Source organism: Leiobunum rupestre, chromosome 3 (genome assembly GCF_980474605.1).
Source record: "Leiobunum rupestre chromosome 3, qqLeiRupe1.1.hap1, whole genome shotgun sequence".
Taxonomy (NCBI): domain Eukaryota; kingdom Metazoa; phylum Arthropoda; class Arachnida; order Opiliones; family Sclerosomatidae; genus Leiobunum; species Leiobunum rupestre.
In genome coordinates, this window is record NC_143386.1 from 21,057,653 (window position 1) to 21,077,134 (window position 19,482).

General features: G+C 33.2%; 2 protein-coding genes across 2 annotated transcripts in view; one reads left to right on the forward strand and one right to left on the reverse strand.

The window, feature by feature from the left end:
* Positions 1 to 1,849, forward strand: part of LOC149949789 (ubiquitin carboxyl-terminal hydrolase 9X-like) — a 61,974-nt gene extending 60,125 nt beyond the window's left edge. Inside the window, exon 45 of the mRNA XM_090167917.1 lies at positions 29 to 1,849. Coding sequence (XP_090024043.1) covers positions 29 to 1,192 — 1,164 coding nt within the window. The 3' untranslated portion in view covers positions 1,193 to 1,849. The remainder of the gene's footprint in view (positions 1 to 28) is intronic.
* Positions 1,850 to 4,355: 2,506 nt separating this feature from the next.
* Positions 4,356 to 19,482, reverse strand: part of LOC149949790 (propionyl-CoA carboxylase alpha chain, mitochondrial-like) — a 30,030-nt gene continuing 14,903 nt past the window's right edge. Inside the window, exons 10-21 of the mRNA XM_090167918.1 lie at positions 16,705 to 16,787; positions 13,609 to 13,676; positions 12,284 to 12,353; positions 8,597 to 8,745; positions 8,462 to 8,530; positions 7,791 to 7,977; positions 7,595 to 7,697; positions 7,146 to 7,248; positions 6,722 to 6,874; positions 6,583 to 6,648; positions 5,950 to 6,024; positions 4,356 to 4,973 (exon numbers count right to left, since the gene is read on the reverse strand). Coding sequence (XP_090024044.1) covers positions 4,827 to 4,973; positions 5,950 to 6,024; positions 6,583 to 6,648; positions 6,722 to 6,874; positions 7,146 to 7,248; positions 7,595 to 7,697; positions 7,791 to 7,977; positions 8,462 to 8,530; positions 8,597 to 8,745; positions 12,284 to 12,353; positions 13,609 to 13,676; positions 16,705 to 16,787 — 1,273 coding nt within the window. The 3' untranslated portion in view covers positions 4,356 to 4,826. The remainder of the gene's footprint in view (positions 4,974 to 5,949; positions 6,025 to 6,582; positions 6,649 to 6,721; positions 6,875 to 7,145; positions 7,249 to 7,594; positions 7,698 to 7,790; positions 7,978 to 8,461; positions 8,531 to 8,596; positions 8,746 to 12,283; positions 12,354 to 13,608; positions 13,677 to 16,704; positions 16,788 to 19,482) is intronic.

The window sequence follows — 19,482 nt, forward strand, 5'->3', positions numbered from 1 at the left end:
CCGAATATTGGTTTGATTTTTCCTCAAGGAACCTGATGACCAGTATATGTCTGAAGAAGGAGATAGTCCACCACCTGAAGAAAAAACATCTAGTTGGCAACAACAACAACAACAAATTCAACAGCATCAAAGTGTTTTAACAGGCAGCAGCAGTAGCACTCGAGGACCTACTGTTAGCAGTCTTAGTTCCAATACAGCAACTGGCTGTACTGTTACAAGTGTTGGCAACAAAAGTAGTCTTATAAACGTTGCAAGTACAAGTAGTGACTCTGGTGTAAGCCGTGGAGTGGAGTCTATTTCAAGCACTTCATTTGACACTGTTAGTGGCCTACCATTTGATTCCTCAACTGGGACAGTGTATGAGCCAATTGCTCCCGGATTTGATAAATCAATATCTGGTGTAGCTTCTAACAAAGCTATTCCAAGTATGGGATCATCATCGGATAAAGCTCCACCTTCTATAGGATATGATCAACTAGCTGGAACTGAATTTGATCCAGCTTTTAATGCTCCTGTTAACCCAATTTTAGATTTAGGGTTTGATTGTGATGTAGTAGAAAGCGCTGACAAAAGCGGAAATCGTATGCAAGTTACGTCAACAGGTTTTAATTCTGTTTCCCAACCGATAGTGGATGGTGGAGACTTAAACTTGCGAGGACAGTTACCATCTACTAGTGGTACAAACAGTGTAACAGCTAAACAAGTTTCTCAGGGGCAGCAGCAAATGAACAATCCTGTAATACCTACAACAGTCAGTACGAATGACAACGTGGATGGTGGCAACAACACTGTGCCCTTATATTTCCGGGAGTACAAGACAACGGGCTTCTTCCTTAATTTTCACGAACGTTGCGAAGGTTCTGCTGTTCAACCAACTTCTCCACCCCAGCCATCACCTCAAAATTCGCCAACTTCGACTGATAGAGGTATTACCCCATATTCAAATATAAGTCCAACTCCAGCAACAGTCACGGTGACTGTTTCTCAAGGATCGGTGGGAAGTCATTTCAATAAACCACCAGCAGTTACTCCGGCTATTTCAGCACCCGTTGTAGAGCAGACTGGTAATGAAATTGTCCCTGGGATCCCCAAAGCTAAGTCTGGTCACACTGATGGACCTTCACCTACTGTAATAGACGGACTACCAAATTGTAATCAAACGTCAATACAGCAGTCCCCTCAGAAGCAATGAATTCAACTTTATTTTTAAATAAGTTCCCTCCTATCTTTTCTGTAATTTTGGAGGATGTGTGCATGTGCGTGTTTTATTTCTCCCAAAGCTTTAGCAATATATAAATATATATAAAATGAAATTGGATCGCGTATTTGCTATTGTGCCAGATTTGTTTAATGAAAATAATAAAAAGGTTTTCCTTTTCAGTCGCATCTAAATTGTGCAAGAACATTTTTTTGAAATTGTTACATTTGTTTTAAATAATTTAGCAATTTTTCTAAATCTCAAATTTGTTTTAAAATTGAAATATAAATATTTTGTCATAGTTCTTAATTTAAAATTGCTCGTGTGTCCGTTGCCCTTCTTGACACTGGAAGTAGAAACTTATATATATTGAACTAAAATTTGAAACTTTGAAATAAGTATCATGTTTCTAAGGAAAATAGTTTTTAAAATTGTTAACGATTATAGGCAAAAGTGATTCATTTATGGCTTGAATCCGACACCGAAACCTCAAATAATTTATTGACCCTTTAGCCAATTTTTGGGGGAATTATAGGGAGGGACACTTTTGTAATGTGTAGATAATGAAAAAGTGCTTATTCAAACGATAGCCTAGCAGAATTTTTGTTATTTCAGAAAACAAAAAAATAATAAAGCATTCACTGAATCAATAATTTTGCTAATTTGTTTTTTGTACTATTAGGCAATTAAAGCGCAATGGAGGTTGTCAGTAGGAGAAAACCGAGGGACTAACCACTTTTAGAAAGTCTGTACACCGGATTACGCTTAGATTAGCACTGCCAAAGACAGGGACTTCAAAGATTACCCGTAATCCCATTAGAACAGTCAAAGGTACGGCTCTGTACACTGATTACGCGGAGTGATCAGCCCCTCGGAGAAAACAGTTGGGATGGAGATGTGGCCAGGGAAACTCAAAATTAAGCAGAGGGGGGATTAATGAGGAAAGTAGAATGTAAATGAATTCGCTCCACCAAACCCTTTTTCACCACTGTGCTTAGTCACTTGTATTTCCCTTTAAATAAACTTTACCTCAACAAGCTACATTTTATAATAACAATCGAAAGGTCAACCGCAAAAATTGATCGATTTGACCTAATACATAAGGTTAGTTATGGAGTGATTTACAATACAAAGGGGACTCCTATGTTTATATATACCACTTGTCTTAAGTACCGTTCAGTCTACGCCATTTCATTGGTGCCAAATTAGTAGTACATATCCTATGTACCAATTAATTGTTCACCCTACGCCGTTGTCACTTTTTCACAATGCATTTATATTCCATTTTTCTGGGTTGCAATAGCACGACAATTGTTAACACGAGGGCTAAAGATTTGGCTTCCTCCATTGTGGTTATTTTTACTTTTAAGTGTCATCTGCTATGTTTCCTGTATGAAATTTAGAAATTAGGCGTAGCCTGTCAAAATTGATTATCTGCTATTTTGATAATAGCAATATTATATAGAAAGCAGATGAGTTAAATGTTTCAAAGCTCCGGTGCAAGTGACAATATGGAATTCAATTAGCTGAATTTCAAATAGTTCTACGCCTCAAAATTGTAATCCCAAAAATAGTCCCCTTACCGAAAAATGTTGCAAGTTGGTCCACCAAAAAGTGTACAAACATTTGCTGTTCACACTGCTTAATTCATGCTGTCAATTAGTTGAACAAGATTGGTGGCCAAAATAATTGATCTTTAAAAATTGTATGGTCTGAATGCTCGTTTAGTTTTTAAGCCTTTATCTATGCAGGGTTGCCACAGTTTTTTTTCACAATAAAATTCACTGACTTTTCCAGGTTTTCCCTGACCATCTCCGGAGATTTTCCCTGACTTATTTTGGGCCAAGATTTGATATTTTTTAACCTATATTTTAGTAAAAGTTTACTATTAGCAACCGAAATGAAATTTCCTGACATTTCCCTGATTTTTATACCCATATTCAAATTCCCTGACTTTTCCAGGTACCATGGCCACCTTGTCTATGTCTACTTTATTAAATATATAAACAAACGCATGCTTTTGGGCCACGCAATATTGGTAAATTATGCTGGCTAATGTGCCTAATCAACTTGTTTATATTTGCACGGTGGCGACAACTGTCGAGCCAGAACGCAACTACACTAGAGCCGACACTTGCTTTAAATAAATTGTCAATATTTCAAGCATTTTGGGTAAAATTAAGAAAAGTTGCATTAAATCCATAAATAATTTAGCAAATATAGCATGAAATTGTGTAAACTTAATTTGGTCCCGGTTCAATTTGGTGTCAAAGTATGTTGGAAAAATTTATTAGCCCAATTTTTAATGGATTTTACGCAACTTTCCGTGGTTTTGTCCTAAGTGCTTGAAATATTCGCAATTTATTTGAATTTGTTTAATGGACAGTTTTCAAAAGTATGTTTCTGCAAGCGACAATACCTTTAGATTATGAGGTATTGCAGGCTTATTTACCTGCTATTGTATCCTAACATGGGGATGTATATTTGCCAGGAAAAATAAATTTTAAGATCCTTCAATTTTCCTTGTATAAACCCAAATTTCAAAAGTTCATCCATTTTCAGTTTTATTCGATTGTAATCAAATTTAACCAATATGCTTGAAATTTAACCTGAAAGAACATAATTTCATATTCTGATTAAATAATTTAGTCATTATTTTGCTGAAATAGTCTGGCCATTGTTATTTATGTGGGAACTTCATAGCAAGGTAGACAAGCTAACCTAACCAAGGCTACTATTAAGTACTGTGTTAAATAAAAAACCGTAATAACTGAATGTTCAGGTATGCATTTGAAATTTTAGTGTAGGGGGTCATTCAACAAAGAAAATTTGCATGACCATGAACCAGGTCTTCAAGGTTTATTCAAAATATATCTCTAGAACTAATAAAGATAGAAACTTGGTTTCCATCAAAATTTGTTGAAATGGCTTAAACCCAAGGTAATGTGAGAAATGCAAGGGCGTAATGGGAATAATGATCAAGAGAAGACACTTAAGGGCTAACTAGTTTTAGTGAGGAAAGTCAAAATTTACAATTAATCATTGGAGAATTATTATAATAGCTTTTTATTGGAAAGGTACAAGGTTTGTAAATAATCAAAACTCATGTTTGAATACATATTTATAAAAATAAACCAATATTCATGAGATTCATACAATAACAAAATTAGAAGCATCTCAATTAAAGTATAACAAATTTAAAACCCTATAACAATTCTTTTAAATACAAAAAACAATCAGTTGCAATTTGTTTGTTACACATTAGGGCAAATTTTAATGAATTTAATAGGAAAAGAAGGGTTGGAATAAGTTTGGTTATGGTAAGCTAGTGTATGCTACAATTTTTGGACTCAAGCATCCTACTGTAATTTATCCTTTATTAATACAACTTTTTTACGCGCAGGATAAATTGAATTTAAATAACCTTTTGATCAAGAATATTTTGTGCACAACCTCAAAAACGAATTAATAGGTTTTGGTTAATACCTGCCTTTCACAGTTATGTATTAATGTTTGGAGGCACTACTCTATTGTAACTTAATAATTTATTTTTAAAACATTTAAAATTCCCCATAATATGTAAAAGTTATTTCAAAAATAGAGTTACTTTAATTTATAACCAATTGAATTATTCTAATTCTACTAGTAACTGATCTTCTTCAACTGTTTCACCAGCCTTGCAGTGAACAGCCTTGATTTTACCCGCTACTGGAACAACTAAACTGTTCTGCATTTTCATGGCTTCAATAACACATACTTCTTGTCCATCCGAAACCTTTTGAAAGAAAAGAATATTAATGAGAATATTACAGTTAGCTATTTGACACCAGGTTCTCAGTTTAAGAATAAGGTTTAGAAATGATTATTTTTGCACTAGATGCTGCATTACCTCTTTGGACCAGCCAATGCTTACCCGCAAGACATCCATGTATTGCATATTTGTGAGCATACATTATTACTGTATGAAAAGAGGAAAATGGGCTTTGACTGTCATTATTTATTTTTCCCTAGAGATAAAATAATCCTATACTGATATAGTCTAATGATAGCTAGTGGACATCACAACCTGTGAAATTGGTTTCTTAATGTAATAGCAAACGTAGAACACCAGCATTCATGTTACTTAGGCAAAATTTTAAATACTTTATTGTAGGTCCTTCAAGGCACGTGATTTTTTGACTTAAGGCCCCTTTACCAAAAAATAAGTTTGTTTTAAGTTTGTATTTGAGACAAATACCAAATAAATACCTAGTTAAAGACCACTTAAAGCCAACTTAAAAATATGTAATTTTCTGACCACTAAAAACCAACTAATTACCAACTTAAAGAAAGTATTTTCCCACCAACTATAATAACAACTTATTACCCCTTTAACTAGTTTATTGAAATATGCTAACCACTTGCGCCTACTTAAAACCAACTTTGTCAACTAAAATGTGTATAACAACTAAAATCCATCTTATTTTTTGGGAAGGGTCTCTATTCTCCAAATTAAAACAGTTTAGTTTCCAGGGTTGGTATAGCTTTACTAAGTAAAACCACCATTAAAAAACTAATAGGCCCTAATATGTATTTCACTTATTGTTGATGTTTTCTGAATTTTGCTTTCAAAAGATGAATTATTGCTTTAAGTGTTTGCTAAGATTTGTAGATCTTGTTGCAACTACTTTTGAAGAAAAATTAAAGACTTAGTTTCTTCTATGGAACAAGTGCATGCTCAAATTCAGCTGCTATTAAAAACAGAATCTTACCATTTGGCCAACTGTACAATTTACAGATTTAACCAGCCCAGGCATAGATGCCATTATAGATTTGCTGACATCAGGCTAGATAAAAATATAGGGAATCATATCAAACAACAAAAAAGTGTATATATAATAGCACATGAAACATGATCACTCATAGGTATGCCATAAACATTTTCTTTAATGAAACCTTGTTCATAGGATATCAAGCATCGTGAAGTGGATTTTAAAAATGCACAGAATTCCTTTCTGATTTTACAATCTATAATTAATCTTGTGCCTCACAATAACAAGATTTCATTTCCATGGTAACCTTTTCAATAGCACAAGGATAATACGAATTTTTAATTGTATAATCCGTGTGGAACATGGTCTCATGGAAATTATTCCTATGGAGATGTCCTTTAAGAACTATTTAAAACCAGTGTTAACTGAATGGATGTTAAAATAAAAAACTATTATTCTGCGTGATTATGTTACAAATAATAATCAGCTAGGCTAATACCCAAGGCACCACCCTAGGCCTAAGTCATCAAGCGACTTTTGAAGCCTTTTAATTCAGGTGGCCGGGTTACACTGCGTAGGAGGGTGATAATAGTTGGAGATAATGCATATGTGCAATGAAAACAATATATTTACTGCTTGTTTGATTGGCATTATTTTGTCAAACTCTGATGCTAGTTCAGTTAACACACGAACATTAAACTGAAAGTAATTAAATTTTATATTAATCTAATATATAACTCATTCAATAAATTAAAAACTAATAGATACATACTGCAGTTCCTTCGAATCTAATATTATAATTTCCACAAGCGTCAAATGAATTCACTTGTATTACATAACTCTCATCATTAACGGTAACATCAAGGACTGGTACAGATAAATTCACATTTCCAGATATGTTAAAAATTTCATCATTTATGATTGCCTGAATAAGAATTGTAAAATTGTAAAAGTCAAAACAAATATTCTATTCTGTATAAAAAGGTTCTAGAATTACATTTCTTAAACTCTAAAGAAAAAATAGTTTTGATAGAGGAAAATCATTATCGGAGATTTTCCAAAAGTACTACATCGCGGAAAATCCAGTTTATATAAAACCCAAAAATGTAATTCAGTTAATTTTAAATCATTCAGCGGATAATTATAACAAATAACCATTTTTATACGTAAAAATTTTTTTCCGACAAAAAACATACTTTATATCCATCTTCAGTAAGCTGTATTTTGACAAAAACTTCATCTTTATCTATAGTTGATACTAATTTCCATTCTTTGTCTGCTGAACATTCCAACACTGTTCTAAATAATCAAAATAAAAACATTGGAATATGATTATTTGAAATTTTTGTGCATTACAAAAATAGTGTTCCAATTGGCACAAAATAATTTTATTTATATAACATTTCAAAAATAGATAATTTTATTAGGGAGGAAGTGTTAGGTGGTGGGTAAAGTTTCAGTTAAATAAAAATATTTTAAGAAATTATTCTAAATAAAATTTAAAATTTGTTTTATAATATATTTTGCTCAATTTAATTTGGAAACTAAAGTTTTTGGTTCCAAAACAAAATAGTCAATTGTTCATGTAAAATGAATTTATGAAGCTAGCAGAGCTAAATTTATTTATGCTACAGATTACACATACTTTGGTTGGTTTGAGAAAGTCTGACACCTCATCTGATCTTTTACGTAGATTGAACTGGCTAAAGCTGCTAAATATTTCTTTTTCTTTACAGACAGAATTGTACCTAGGGTAAAAATAAGAACTTAAGAACTACTATTTCAACTGCGAGAGTTCACCAAAACAGACCCCAGTTTTATTCTTGTAATCTGAAACTTACCATGAAATCCAGTTGGATAGACCTCTTTCAAATAATTTGTACTGATTTCACCACTGACAAATTTAGATTCAGTGACAATGTCTCTTAAAAGAGGAATGTTGTGAGTGACACCACGAATCACGTAAGCATCCAAAGATTTAGTCATAGTGTCCAGTGCTTCTTGTCGAGTATCACCATATGTAACCAACTAGTAAATACAATAAAAATGGCAGAAGTTTAACGTCAAAAATTGTAAATTATAATAAACATTTTTTGGAATGAGCGAAAACAAGTTATAACACGAAAAAGTACACCTACATTATGTTTATCAACATACTGAATTTTTTAAAAAGTTACAAGTAACTTTCTTCATTGGCGCTTTTCATCGGGTGATAAAATTTAGGAGGGATATTTAACAAGGTCTTTTCTTTGTAGCCACTTGCTTTTGAAGACATTAAAAATAAATATTTCAAATTGATTAAAATTTAGTTTTATGGCCTTCTGTTTAATGTTTTTAAATATATGATTAAAAAAGCTTTATTATTATTATTAATTCAATAAATTGTAAAATTCAGGTTTATGTAAAGTTTCCGGAAATTAATTAAGTTATAAATTCATTTTTCTGTAATTATCAAGTTTACTGAAAAGATCAAATGTTCTTAGTACTGCTTTTAAATACAATAAAAAATTACCTTGCAGATCATCGAGTCATAATAAATACTGATTTCACTTCCTTCTTGAACACCACTATCGCATCTAACCTAATTTATAAGATCTATAGTAAATGGTAATCAATTGTAAGTAATTAAAAAATTTGTTGTGATTACTTTAGGAATATGAAGTGGTTCAATATAACGATAAAGTCGACCTATAGATGGTAAGCCAAACTGTTTAAAAGGATCTTCAGCATAAACTCGAGCTTCCACAGACCAGCCTTTTAATGGAACATCTTTTTGTTTCAGCTTTAAAGAATGGCCTAAAAATATAATTTGAAATATTATAAACATTCTAAAAATTAAATAAACGCAGAATAAAACAGTCCAACAACCTGGTTAAATATGTAAGTAAGAATGTATTTACATTACTGAGAATTAACTAGTCTACCTTCCAGATCTGCTAGCATCTTGGATTAATATATGCTGACCCTTACTGGGTATAACACTAATGAATTTTGGTGTATTTTCAAACTTCTGATATGCCCTTAGCAAGCTAGGCTATTTAAGGGGGGTTTGGAGGTTCAACTCCCCCCAAAATGGATCAAGAGGGGGTGCTTAACATAACATTACATTTCAATTTCAAGGGGGGGGGGGCAGATGGTAAGTTAGTTTTCGGTCCAAAAGGGGGCAAAAGTTTGAACCTCCCCAAAATTAAATCCTGGATACATCCTTAACAATAGCTTGGACTAACCATATGACTACTGGATATTTAGCAATACAATTAACTTTTGTTAAACATTTTGGACCATCATTCGAAACTGAAAAATACGGGCGGGATGGAAATATTGATGCAAGTTATAAATTTGGGTTACTCTCGAGCTACAAGCGCAAAATTTCAAATTATGTAATTAGGCTTAAAACAGTAGTTATTTTAGGTTCTGGTTTCATAAGTTAACATTAGATTATTTTTTAATTTTATACGAAATTTAAATAAATTAAAATGGGAAGAAATAAGAATCGCGTTAAGGAAATAAATTCAACTTACCAAGAGATATTCTTTGCTACAAAATTAATTATAAACTCAAATATTAGGTTAAATGATGAGTAACAGTTTCTCAAAATCAAACCCCATTGCTATTTCTGAACTTCAAGAGACGCATAAAAGCCGTAGAGCTACATCCAGTAGCATAAGTGGTATTACTCTAAGTACCCAACTTCGAACGGGTTCTATGGGGGCCATGCTTGTCCGTGTGCCAAACTCTCTCTCTCTAAAATAGTACTATCCATACCTGCTATTAAAATGAATGCTAACCATTGCCGTGGTAGGGTTACGCTTTAGTGCTCGGTTACTAGAAAGCCGATGGGGAAGAAAAAAGAACGTCTCTCGAGTTTCCTCTTGATTCCCGAGGCTCGGCTCGATTCGCGGAGAGGGGGATAGTTTTGAATATTCTTTCCCCCAAAATCTCCTATACAAGAAAAACGGCCTAACCCAAGGTTGGTAAAAATACTGCGTGGGCCTAACTCTCGGCCCCGTTAATTCCCATTTGGCACACTAGTGGGCGCCACTAGCATAAATAAAATTTCAAATCTTTCTCTCTTTGATTCTCTCAAGGATTTTTCGCGCTAGCTAAGGCCCCCTGAACCACCTCACGTGCTGTCGTCATGAAAAGGGGGAGAACATGTCCCAGAGAACAGCGCATCTTGGGTACTTAGAGTAATACCACTTATGCCAGTAGTCATATTGTTAATCCAAGGTGCTAGCTACCGGTTTGATATGTTTTAGTGTTAAAAACAAAGAGGCGTGTCTTTATACGTAAATTTACCAATTAATTCCATCATAAATAACGTAATAGTTACGTTGATTCTCAATTAATGTGTCACGACAGAATGATGGCATTACAGTTTCAATTTGTATTGCCATTTTCAATCTGATGTAGGTAGAAGTTTAGTCAATGAATTCTCAATTATCTAATTCTTGAAGTAACCCTTACCAAAAAATAAGTTGGGTTTCAGTTGGTATTTAGTTTGTATACACATTATTAGTTGGTATTAACTTCGTATTAAGTAGGCTCAAGTTGTCAGCATATTTCAAGTTACTAGTTGAAGGGGTAATAAGTTGTTATTCAGTTGGTAGGAAAATACTTCTTTTGCTAAGTTTGTAATTAGTTGGTTTTTAGTAGTCAGGAAGTTACATATTATTTTTAATTTGGTTTTAAGTAGTTAAATGTAAATGTCGATTCTGGTTTAGTTGGAAATAAGTTGATTAATAAAGATGATTTAGGTTATTTTTTAGTAGGCATTTGTCCCAAATACAAACTGAAAACCAAGTTGAAATACAAGTTGTCGTAAGTGGTTTTTAGCCAACTTATTTTTTGGTAAGGGAAGCCTATTTGAGACTTTTTATGGCAAAAATGGAGTGAATCAAACAAATATTAAACATTCAATTTAAAATTGGAATAGTGGTGTTGCTGAAATTTCCCATATAAACTATAGTGAAGAAAATTATTCATAATCCTTGAAATAATACCTTCTACTACAAAATATGTCAATTTATATTAAAAAGATACATATTATCATTATAAAAAGGATGCGTACAAAAGTTATTCGATCTAAATACTTAAGAGCTAAGCCTCAGTCTGGAATACAAGCCATTATTTAGAGTTTGACCATTCGAAGTGTTTGTGTGGCCAATACATTATGGAGATATTTCTTCTTTCACACTGAGCAACTTGGCTGGAAACCTGTACTGTTGGCTAACAATGTTTTGAAAAAATGTTGGCTAGTGTGAATAGACTAAATTAAATACATAACTAATATTATTTTTTGCTTCGTAATAATCTGAGTAGGCAGACAAATTTTTGTTTAAGTCTTCTATTTAATATCAAGATTGATGTGTAATTAACCCTGTAAATAATAAACACTGTACATTTTGGTCCTATAAACCAAAGTTGTAGCTTATAAAATCATGCAACTTATTATGATTAATTTTTAGAATGTGCAAAATATTGGGTTAGACCAAAGGAAATCAGAGGAGAACGCTGTGCAATTTCCGAACTATGGCTTATTTCGGGCACCTCTCTTTAGGCCACAGCGGCAAGGACCATATAAAGAGTAACTTAGTATTATAGTTTAAATTTATTAAAATAAAATATAAATTATACATTTGGTTTAGTATTTTACTATCCCTTACCAAAAAATAAGTTGGCTAAAAACCACTTACGACAACTTGTATTTCAACTTGGTTTTCAGTTTGTATTTGGGACAAATGCCTACTAAAAAATAACTTAAATCGTCTTTATTAATCAACTTATTTCCAACTAAACCAGAATCAACATTGACATTTAATTACTTAAAACCAACTTAAAAATAATATGTAACTTCCTGACTACTAAAAACCAACTAATTACAAACTTAGAAAAATGAAGTATTTTCCTACCAACTGAATAACAACTTATAACCCCTTCAACTAGTAACTTGAAATATGCTGACAACTTGAGCTTACTTAATACCAAGTTAATATCAACTAATTATGTGTATACAAACTGAAATCCAACTTATATTTTGGTAAGGGATTGCAAGTAAAATGAACAGTGATTTCAATTACGTTTTTATTTTTTTGATAAATATGCAAACTATTTGGTTATTTTAAAACCAAATACGTCGAATTATTTGATCAGTTAACTGGCTTAAAATTTTGCTCTAAAAATATTTGACCAAATTATTTGACATTATAAATATTCGATTTGGTATTTGACGTGCCTTGAAAAAAATATTTGATATTCGATTCAATCCCCAAAAAATGGTATTTGCCCACCTTTATTAATTTTAATTATACATTGCTCAAATTAATATTATTACCTTTAGCAATCCTTATCATCTGGTGAACTAAATCAAGCCCTGTTGTACACTCAGTAATTGGGTGCTCAACCTAAAAAATAATAACAAAATTAAGCATTAAGTTATTGAAAACCATTATGATAGTGATTCAAATTTTTTTAAGTTTTATGAAATTATTATTATTTCTTTACATAATAAATTTGTTTGAAATTTTTAATGGTACGTACCCTAGCATCATAGTAAACATTTTAATGTAACGTTACATTAAAATGTTTACTATGATGCTAGGATGGTACTGCCTTCGCGTAAGGGCGTATTCAAAGTACAAATTTCTAAAGTAATTTGATTTGAGTAATTAAAATTACTGAAAAATTTAGTTTTTCAAACATTTATCAAATTTAATATTTAAAAGGAATTTGGTTTAGTAATTAGTCAAGCGATAATTTTGGAATTAACCAAATTTTTGACAAATATTTTACAAATTTGTAGTTTTGTCATCTTTATTAAAAATACATAATAGAAATGGGGGAAAAAGGATATAATGTAAAGTAGGTTGGTGGCAAGTCCTTCATGCTACAAAAACCAATACCTCCCTACCATTTCACCTCTACAAATGGTGTGGAGGGGAAACTTAAAGGGCACACCCTTTAAACTAATGCAAACTCAACACAGAAGTGGTTAAATATTTTCACCAAGTGCTACAAGCGGGGATCAAACCCAACTACTCTTACTACGAACATTTAGTACATAGAAAACTATCGGTGGTCTTAGTCTCTCCCTACCTGCTTTCTTCAGTAACAGTGAAGGCTTATTTCCTGCACTATTGTTATTTAAAATACATTTGACGCCTAAAAGGAAGAGGATCAGGATCAGTGACATGATCTATCATGTGGGGAACAAAATTGGCAAAAGTGTCAAGATTATGATGAGTAGAAAACATTTGCAGTGCAGGGCTGGCTAGAAGTAGAGAAAAAGATTCTGGGAACCATTGCCTAGGTCTTTAATGAGTTTTAAACTTAATCTACATAAATGAAAACCTATACTTTAAGTTACATTTTATTACAGGCTGGAAATTTATTTAAATTTGTAGGCAGGATTATATTGAAGGTGATAAATGCGTTTTTAGTTTCAAATAAAATAAGCAAAGCGTGTATTGATAATATTCAATTTTATGTTCAGATTTAATAATTTGCTCTTAAAATTTACTTTTTTAATAGCCCTTGGCCTCAACTGAAAAAAAAAGTGGTGAAGAAGAAGTTTGTGGTGAATGTAGGAACATCATTATTGGGTAGATAATTTATCCATATATCAATATAATAAGAATTTCCGAAACATCTTTTACTCACTTGAAGCCTTGTATTCATTTCCAAGAAATAAAAATTCTTTTTTGAGTCAACTAAAAACTCGACGGTGCCTACAAAGAACAAAAACCAAGTTAAAAAAATCCTAAGCAATTAAAACTACTCAAAATATATAGGAAACAAATCTGTATCTACAAATAATATGTTCAATGTTCTCTGAACTATCAAATGTGTTGTGGTGAATTTGTTTGAAATTCATAATAAAAGATTTTGGTTTAAAGTTTGGTTATTCAAGTTTAAAATATTTTAGGATTTATATTTTTTCTTTAGGTCAAAAACGAATTCCATGGTTTTGCATTAATTAAGAAGGGAATTTAATTTAGTTACTCTAAAGTGTTGAAATCATTATGTTCCATATGTAAAATGTTTCATTTATAAATCCAAAAAAATGGCAGAAAAATCAGTCCATGCCCAGTTTGAAAACGATATATTTTAAATTTTCCACTATATTTGACGACTAAACACTATTTGCTATGAAAAAATATAAAATCTAAGTGATCCTTTAGTTTAATCGTGTTAAGTCAATCAGGCAAATGAAAATGTGCATAAAGCCTTAGTAACATGTAACCATAAATATAGACAAAGATATATGACACGGATGGCTTTAAGACCCACTCAGGGGTTGGAACTGAGGTTCACTAGCCCTTACCAAAAAAAAAGTTGGATTTTGTTGGTATACACATTTTAGTTGATAATAAGTTGGTTTTAAGTAGGCTCAAGTAGTCAGCATATTTCAATAAACAAGTTTTGTGGGAAAATACTTTTTTCTTTATGTTTGTAATTAGTTGGTTTTTAGTTAATATTTGTCTCAAATACAAACTTAAAACCACACTTACCAAAAAATAAGTTGGGTTTTAGTTGATATTAAGTTGGTTTACACATTTTAGTTGTTAATAAGTTGGTTTTAAGTAGGCTCAAGTTGGCAGCAAATTTCAAGAAACTAGTTAAAGGGGTAATGAGTTGGTTTAAGTTGGCTAGAAAATACTTATTTTTTTAAGTTGGTAATTAGTTGGTTTTTAGTAGTCAGAAAATTACATATTATTTTTAAGTTGGTTTTAAGTAGTCTTTATTAAGCAAGTTTCAAGTTGCCTCTAAGTTGGCTTTAAGTTGCCTCCATTAAGCAAAATCAGAGTTGGTTTTAAGTCTATACTTCTAGTTGGTATTGAGTAGTTTTTAAGTAGGTTTTAATTTAGTATTTAGTTGGTATTTGTCTCAAATACCAACTAAATACCAAGTTTAAGTAGTTTTTAGACAACTTATTTTTTGCTAAGGGCATCTGTCTCAAGCCAAATCTTGACCAGTCTCTCAGCCTTAGCGCCATGCACATCGCTGCGAATCAGGCCATTGGGAATTGGAATAGCAGGTTCAGCACCCAATAACCTAGCCTCCACACCCTCCTTGGCCAGAGTCAGGCCCGGCGTTACGCTGTGCGGGGCCCTAGGCAGCAAGATATGAAATAGGGGCCCAAAAATAGTTTTACACTGAAAGCGGGGGCCCCCAGAAAGCACTGTGAAGCGTAGGGTTCTAAGCAGTCGCCTCGCTCGCCTTGCCCTAAGACCAGCCCTGGCCAGAGTGTCGGCCTTTTCATTACCATGATGCCCCTTATGACCAGGCACCCAATAGAGGTGAACCCTATTATGGGTGCCCAGTTCTAAAAGGAGATCCCAACAGCTAAGAACAAGCTTAGAAGTGATACTAAACTTATTAAGAGCCGTAAAGGCAGCCTGGCTGACCGAGAAAATCTGAACAGTCTTGCCCCTATACTTCTTAAGACAGAAGTCTACACACAGTGGTGTAGCTAGCATGGGTGACACCCAGGGCGGATACCATGGTGTGCTACTTACTAGTCTCTAGTTTGTGTAAGTTTTTGTTCACCGTCGGATGTCACCCCTAAATCAGGCCCAAATGGGTAGCACCCAGGGCAGACCACCCCCCCCCCCCCCTCGCCGCTACGCCACTGTCTACACAGAAGCAGATGGCCAATCTCTGCCTGAAAAACCCTAGCAAAATCGCCAAGCCTCTCAAAAAAGCTGTAGGGGTCGCTAGTTTAGAGTGACGTAGAAAGTCCTTGGCTTGGTGCCAGACTATACCCGTATATATAGGAGCCCCCTAGCTAGATAAGGGAGACTAGCAAAAACGTAGCCGAAGATAAAGTCGTGATGAAGAATAGCCCCGTGGCAGCCGTAAAGAGTATGAACCAATAAACTATGTTATATATACTATCAAGGCGTCTTCCCTAAACAAATAAATATAAGACGTGTAATCTCTCTAGTTGCAGTAAACGGTAAGGAGAGTTTATTACAAAGCCAAACTTTAAGTTTTTAGTCTGACAGCCCTTACCAAAAACTAAGTTGTCTAGGAACTATTTGAAGTTGCCCTCACCAAAAAATAAGTTGTCGAAAAACTACTTAAACTTGGTTTTAAGTTGGTATTTGAATCAAATACCAACTAAATACTAACTTAAAAACCACTTTATACCAACTAGAAGTATAGACTTAAAACCATCTCTGATTTTGCTTAATGGAGGCAACTTAAAGCCAACTTAGAACTTACTTAATAAAGACCACTTAAAGCCAACTTAAAACTTACTTAATAAAGACCACTTAAAATCACCTTAAAAATAATATGTCATTTTCTGACCTCTAAAAACCAACTAATTACCAACTTAAGAAAAAAGTATTTTCCAACTAACTTAATAACAACTTATTACCCCTTTAACTAGTTTATTGAAATATGCTGACCACTTGAGCCTACTTAAAACCAACTTCACGTCAACTAAAATGTGTATACCAACTAAAATCCATCTTATTTTTTGGTAAGGGTGAGCTTTTCCATGTCTAAAAGGCTGGGGCTGCACAATAGACGTCTGGTCGAAGTGCTAGGTTGGGCTCAAATCCAATATTATAATAATAATAATTATGTGATCCTGGAGTTTTGTAGTGTTAAGTAAATCAGGCAAATGAAAATGTGCGTAGAGCCTTATTATTATTAACATGTAACCATAAATACTGATATTGATAAAGACAACAATCCATTAAATCAATTAGGTTTGACAAAAGATTTAAAACACAAAAATCTTACCTGCAGAGTCATAACCCACTGACTTGGCTAAAGCCACAGCCTGCTCTCCCATTACTTTTCTAAGACTTGGATCCACAAATGGACTGTAATTTAACAATTTTACACATTGAAAAATGTACAACATTTATATCTGCATTTTTGTTTAAATTTAATAAAAACTCTAATGGAATTTTAGAGCATTAATTCCAAAATGCAAAGGCAAATTTAACTTTTTGGACCCGTATGGGTAAATTACAATAAATCAAAAAAATTACCAATTTTCCAGTTAGTAGACTGAAAATTTGTAAATGGCAATTATTGAAATTAAGAGTACTTTCAAATAAAAATTAATGTAAAAATCATTGAGGTAGTAGTGCAACATAATGGTTTTCACATAGGTGGTTATATTGTTTTATTTTATTAGAGTAAAAATTTTATCAAATCATTTACAGTGGCAACCACCCTCCTCGATTTTGTATAGGTGTTTCCATAAAAACATAAAACTCTGAAGCATAGAAAGGTTTTTCTAGGCATCACAAGCCGAAGTTTAAATAATACCAGGTTCCTTGCCATTCTAACGATTGCTTTTATAATAGCTATAGCTAGTGATGTAACAAAACATTACATCTCTGAAACTATGTGTTCTAGCGACATGGTCACTCTATACACAATGAAAGCTGATTCAATTTGCTACAGGTCTTACTCAGTCACGGTATTTGATATCTTGCATAGTTTTCGAGATATCCGCTCTTGAAAGTCTGTAATTTTGGATAAAAACATTTTTTGCCTCACATATTTTGCTATTTTTGACCGGATAACCCTTCAACGATGCACCCAAAAAATAAATTCCGCCCATAGCGTTGTAGAGCATTAAATTCCCTTCAATAATACACATTACTTTACTATTTTATCTATTTTCCTTCCAATGTTAAAGCAATTTCAGTGTTGAGCGTGAAATCTGAAGTTTTGCGACAACTGCCGACTAATGAATCTTTGAATTTCTCACCATTCCCAGTCAACGTATTGGCCAAAATATGCGCCATTATATACACATAGTGAGTACTGGACGTCTAAATAGCACAGATACTCATTTTAGAATATATACTAGTGGGGCCGCTGACCAGGCGACCAGCATCCTCACACTTAATTAAAGAAGACCTAGACCATTTTAATGGGAAAATATGTTGCTATGACCAACGGTGTGCATATATGAGTGTCTATAAGGCATTGGGATAGTGACGAGAAGTGAAGTCACATTGGCTAGTTGGCTGATTTTGCCATCACCCCTCTCTTTACTGGCTTTTTAAAGGGAAACTATCCCTTTTTCACCCACTTTAGAAACATCAGGACTCGATTCAGTCACTTACTCATCACATACAAAACACTTGCTGGTCATTTTGACAACACAACACTCATGACATCGTTAAATGTGACACCAAAACATCCCACTGAAACAAACAAAACAAACTATGACAAAAACAAACAAATGAGTGCCCAAATAGATTATAACTAGCAGTAAAGCACAAAAACAGTTTATTTTTGTGTAAAAATAACCTAACCATGTCACAAAATGCTAGCCGAAAAGCTAAAACTATGAGACGCATTATCGTAGCAATCGCCGTCTATTATTTATGTTAGATACAATAAATTTAATCTTCAATAAAACAGCTAAAAATAACTTAAATTAATTAAAAATTAGATTATTTACCTTCCAATGATGTATTATTTTATTATTTACTAGCTTTAATACCCGGCCTCGCCTGGGGTCTTAGTTTTAATGAATTAGATCTGATTTGTACGTAAGAAAGGTAAACGCAACACGTTCTGTACTTAAAAATCCCAACTAAACCTCCCTTTCTACGATTGGAAATTGCAGGCGTTAAAAATCAAATGGCATGTCGGTTGGTATTATGGGTATGCGTGGAATGAAAACGAAGGTTAGCAATCTCAAGACACCCCTAAAACCTGCCTACAGGGGCCACAATGTCACCGGCCAAATTTCGTGCGACTCGGACAATTATCTTAGGCGTGCATAGAAGGTAACTAACCAATATATATATATATATTTACAAACATCAGATTTTATTTATATAGATTTGTATGTCATGTTCCTAAAAACTCGAAAACGGTTAGCTCTAGAGCTTTGTAATTTTAACTCAATGTTCAGGGCCTCATTTCCAACTAAACGCGGCTTATTTCAAATACCTGACATGGTTATTAATCTAATTCAATTTTACTCATAATTCAATTTTTTTTTACTCGACTTTGGACTTCCACCCCTTTGCTTCCCTTACATCCTCTCTTTAGTTCCTTGCGCCCGTCCCGACCTATAACGGGTTAGTGTGAAATTCGTAGAAGGGGAGTTAGTGTGAAAGAAAGGGACTTCGTAGAAAGGGAGGTTTAGTTGGGATTTTTAAGTACAGGACGTATTGCATTTTTGCTACCGTTTTTGCTACGCGTGTTGCGTTTTTGCTACAGCGTTTACCTTTCTTACGTACAAATCAGATCTAATTCATTAAAACTAAGACCCCGGGCGAAGCCGGGTATTAAAGCTAGTAAATAATAAAATAATACATTATTGGAAGGTAAATAATCTAATTTTTAATTAATTTAAGTTTACCTTTCTTACGTACAAATCAGATCTAATTCATTAAAACTAAAACCCCGGGCGAAGCTGGGTATTAAAGCTAGTAAATAATAAAATAATACATCATTGGAAGGTAAATAATCTAATTTTTAATTAATTTAAGTTATTTTTAGCTGTTTTATTGAAGATTTATTGTATCTAACATAATAGAC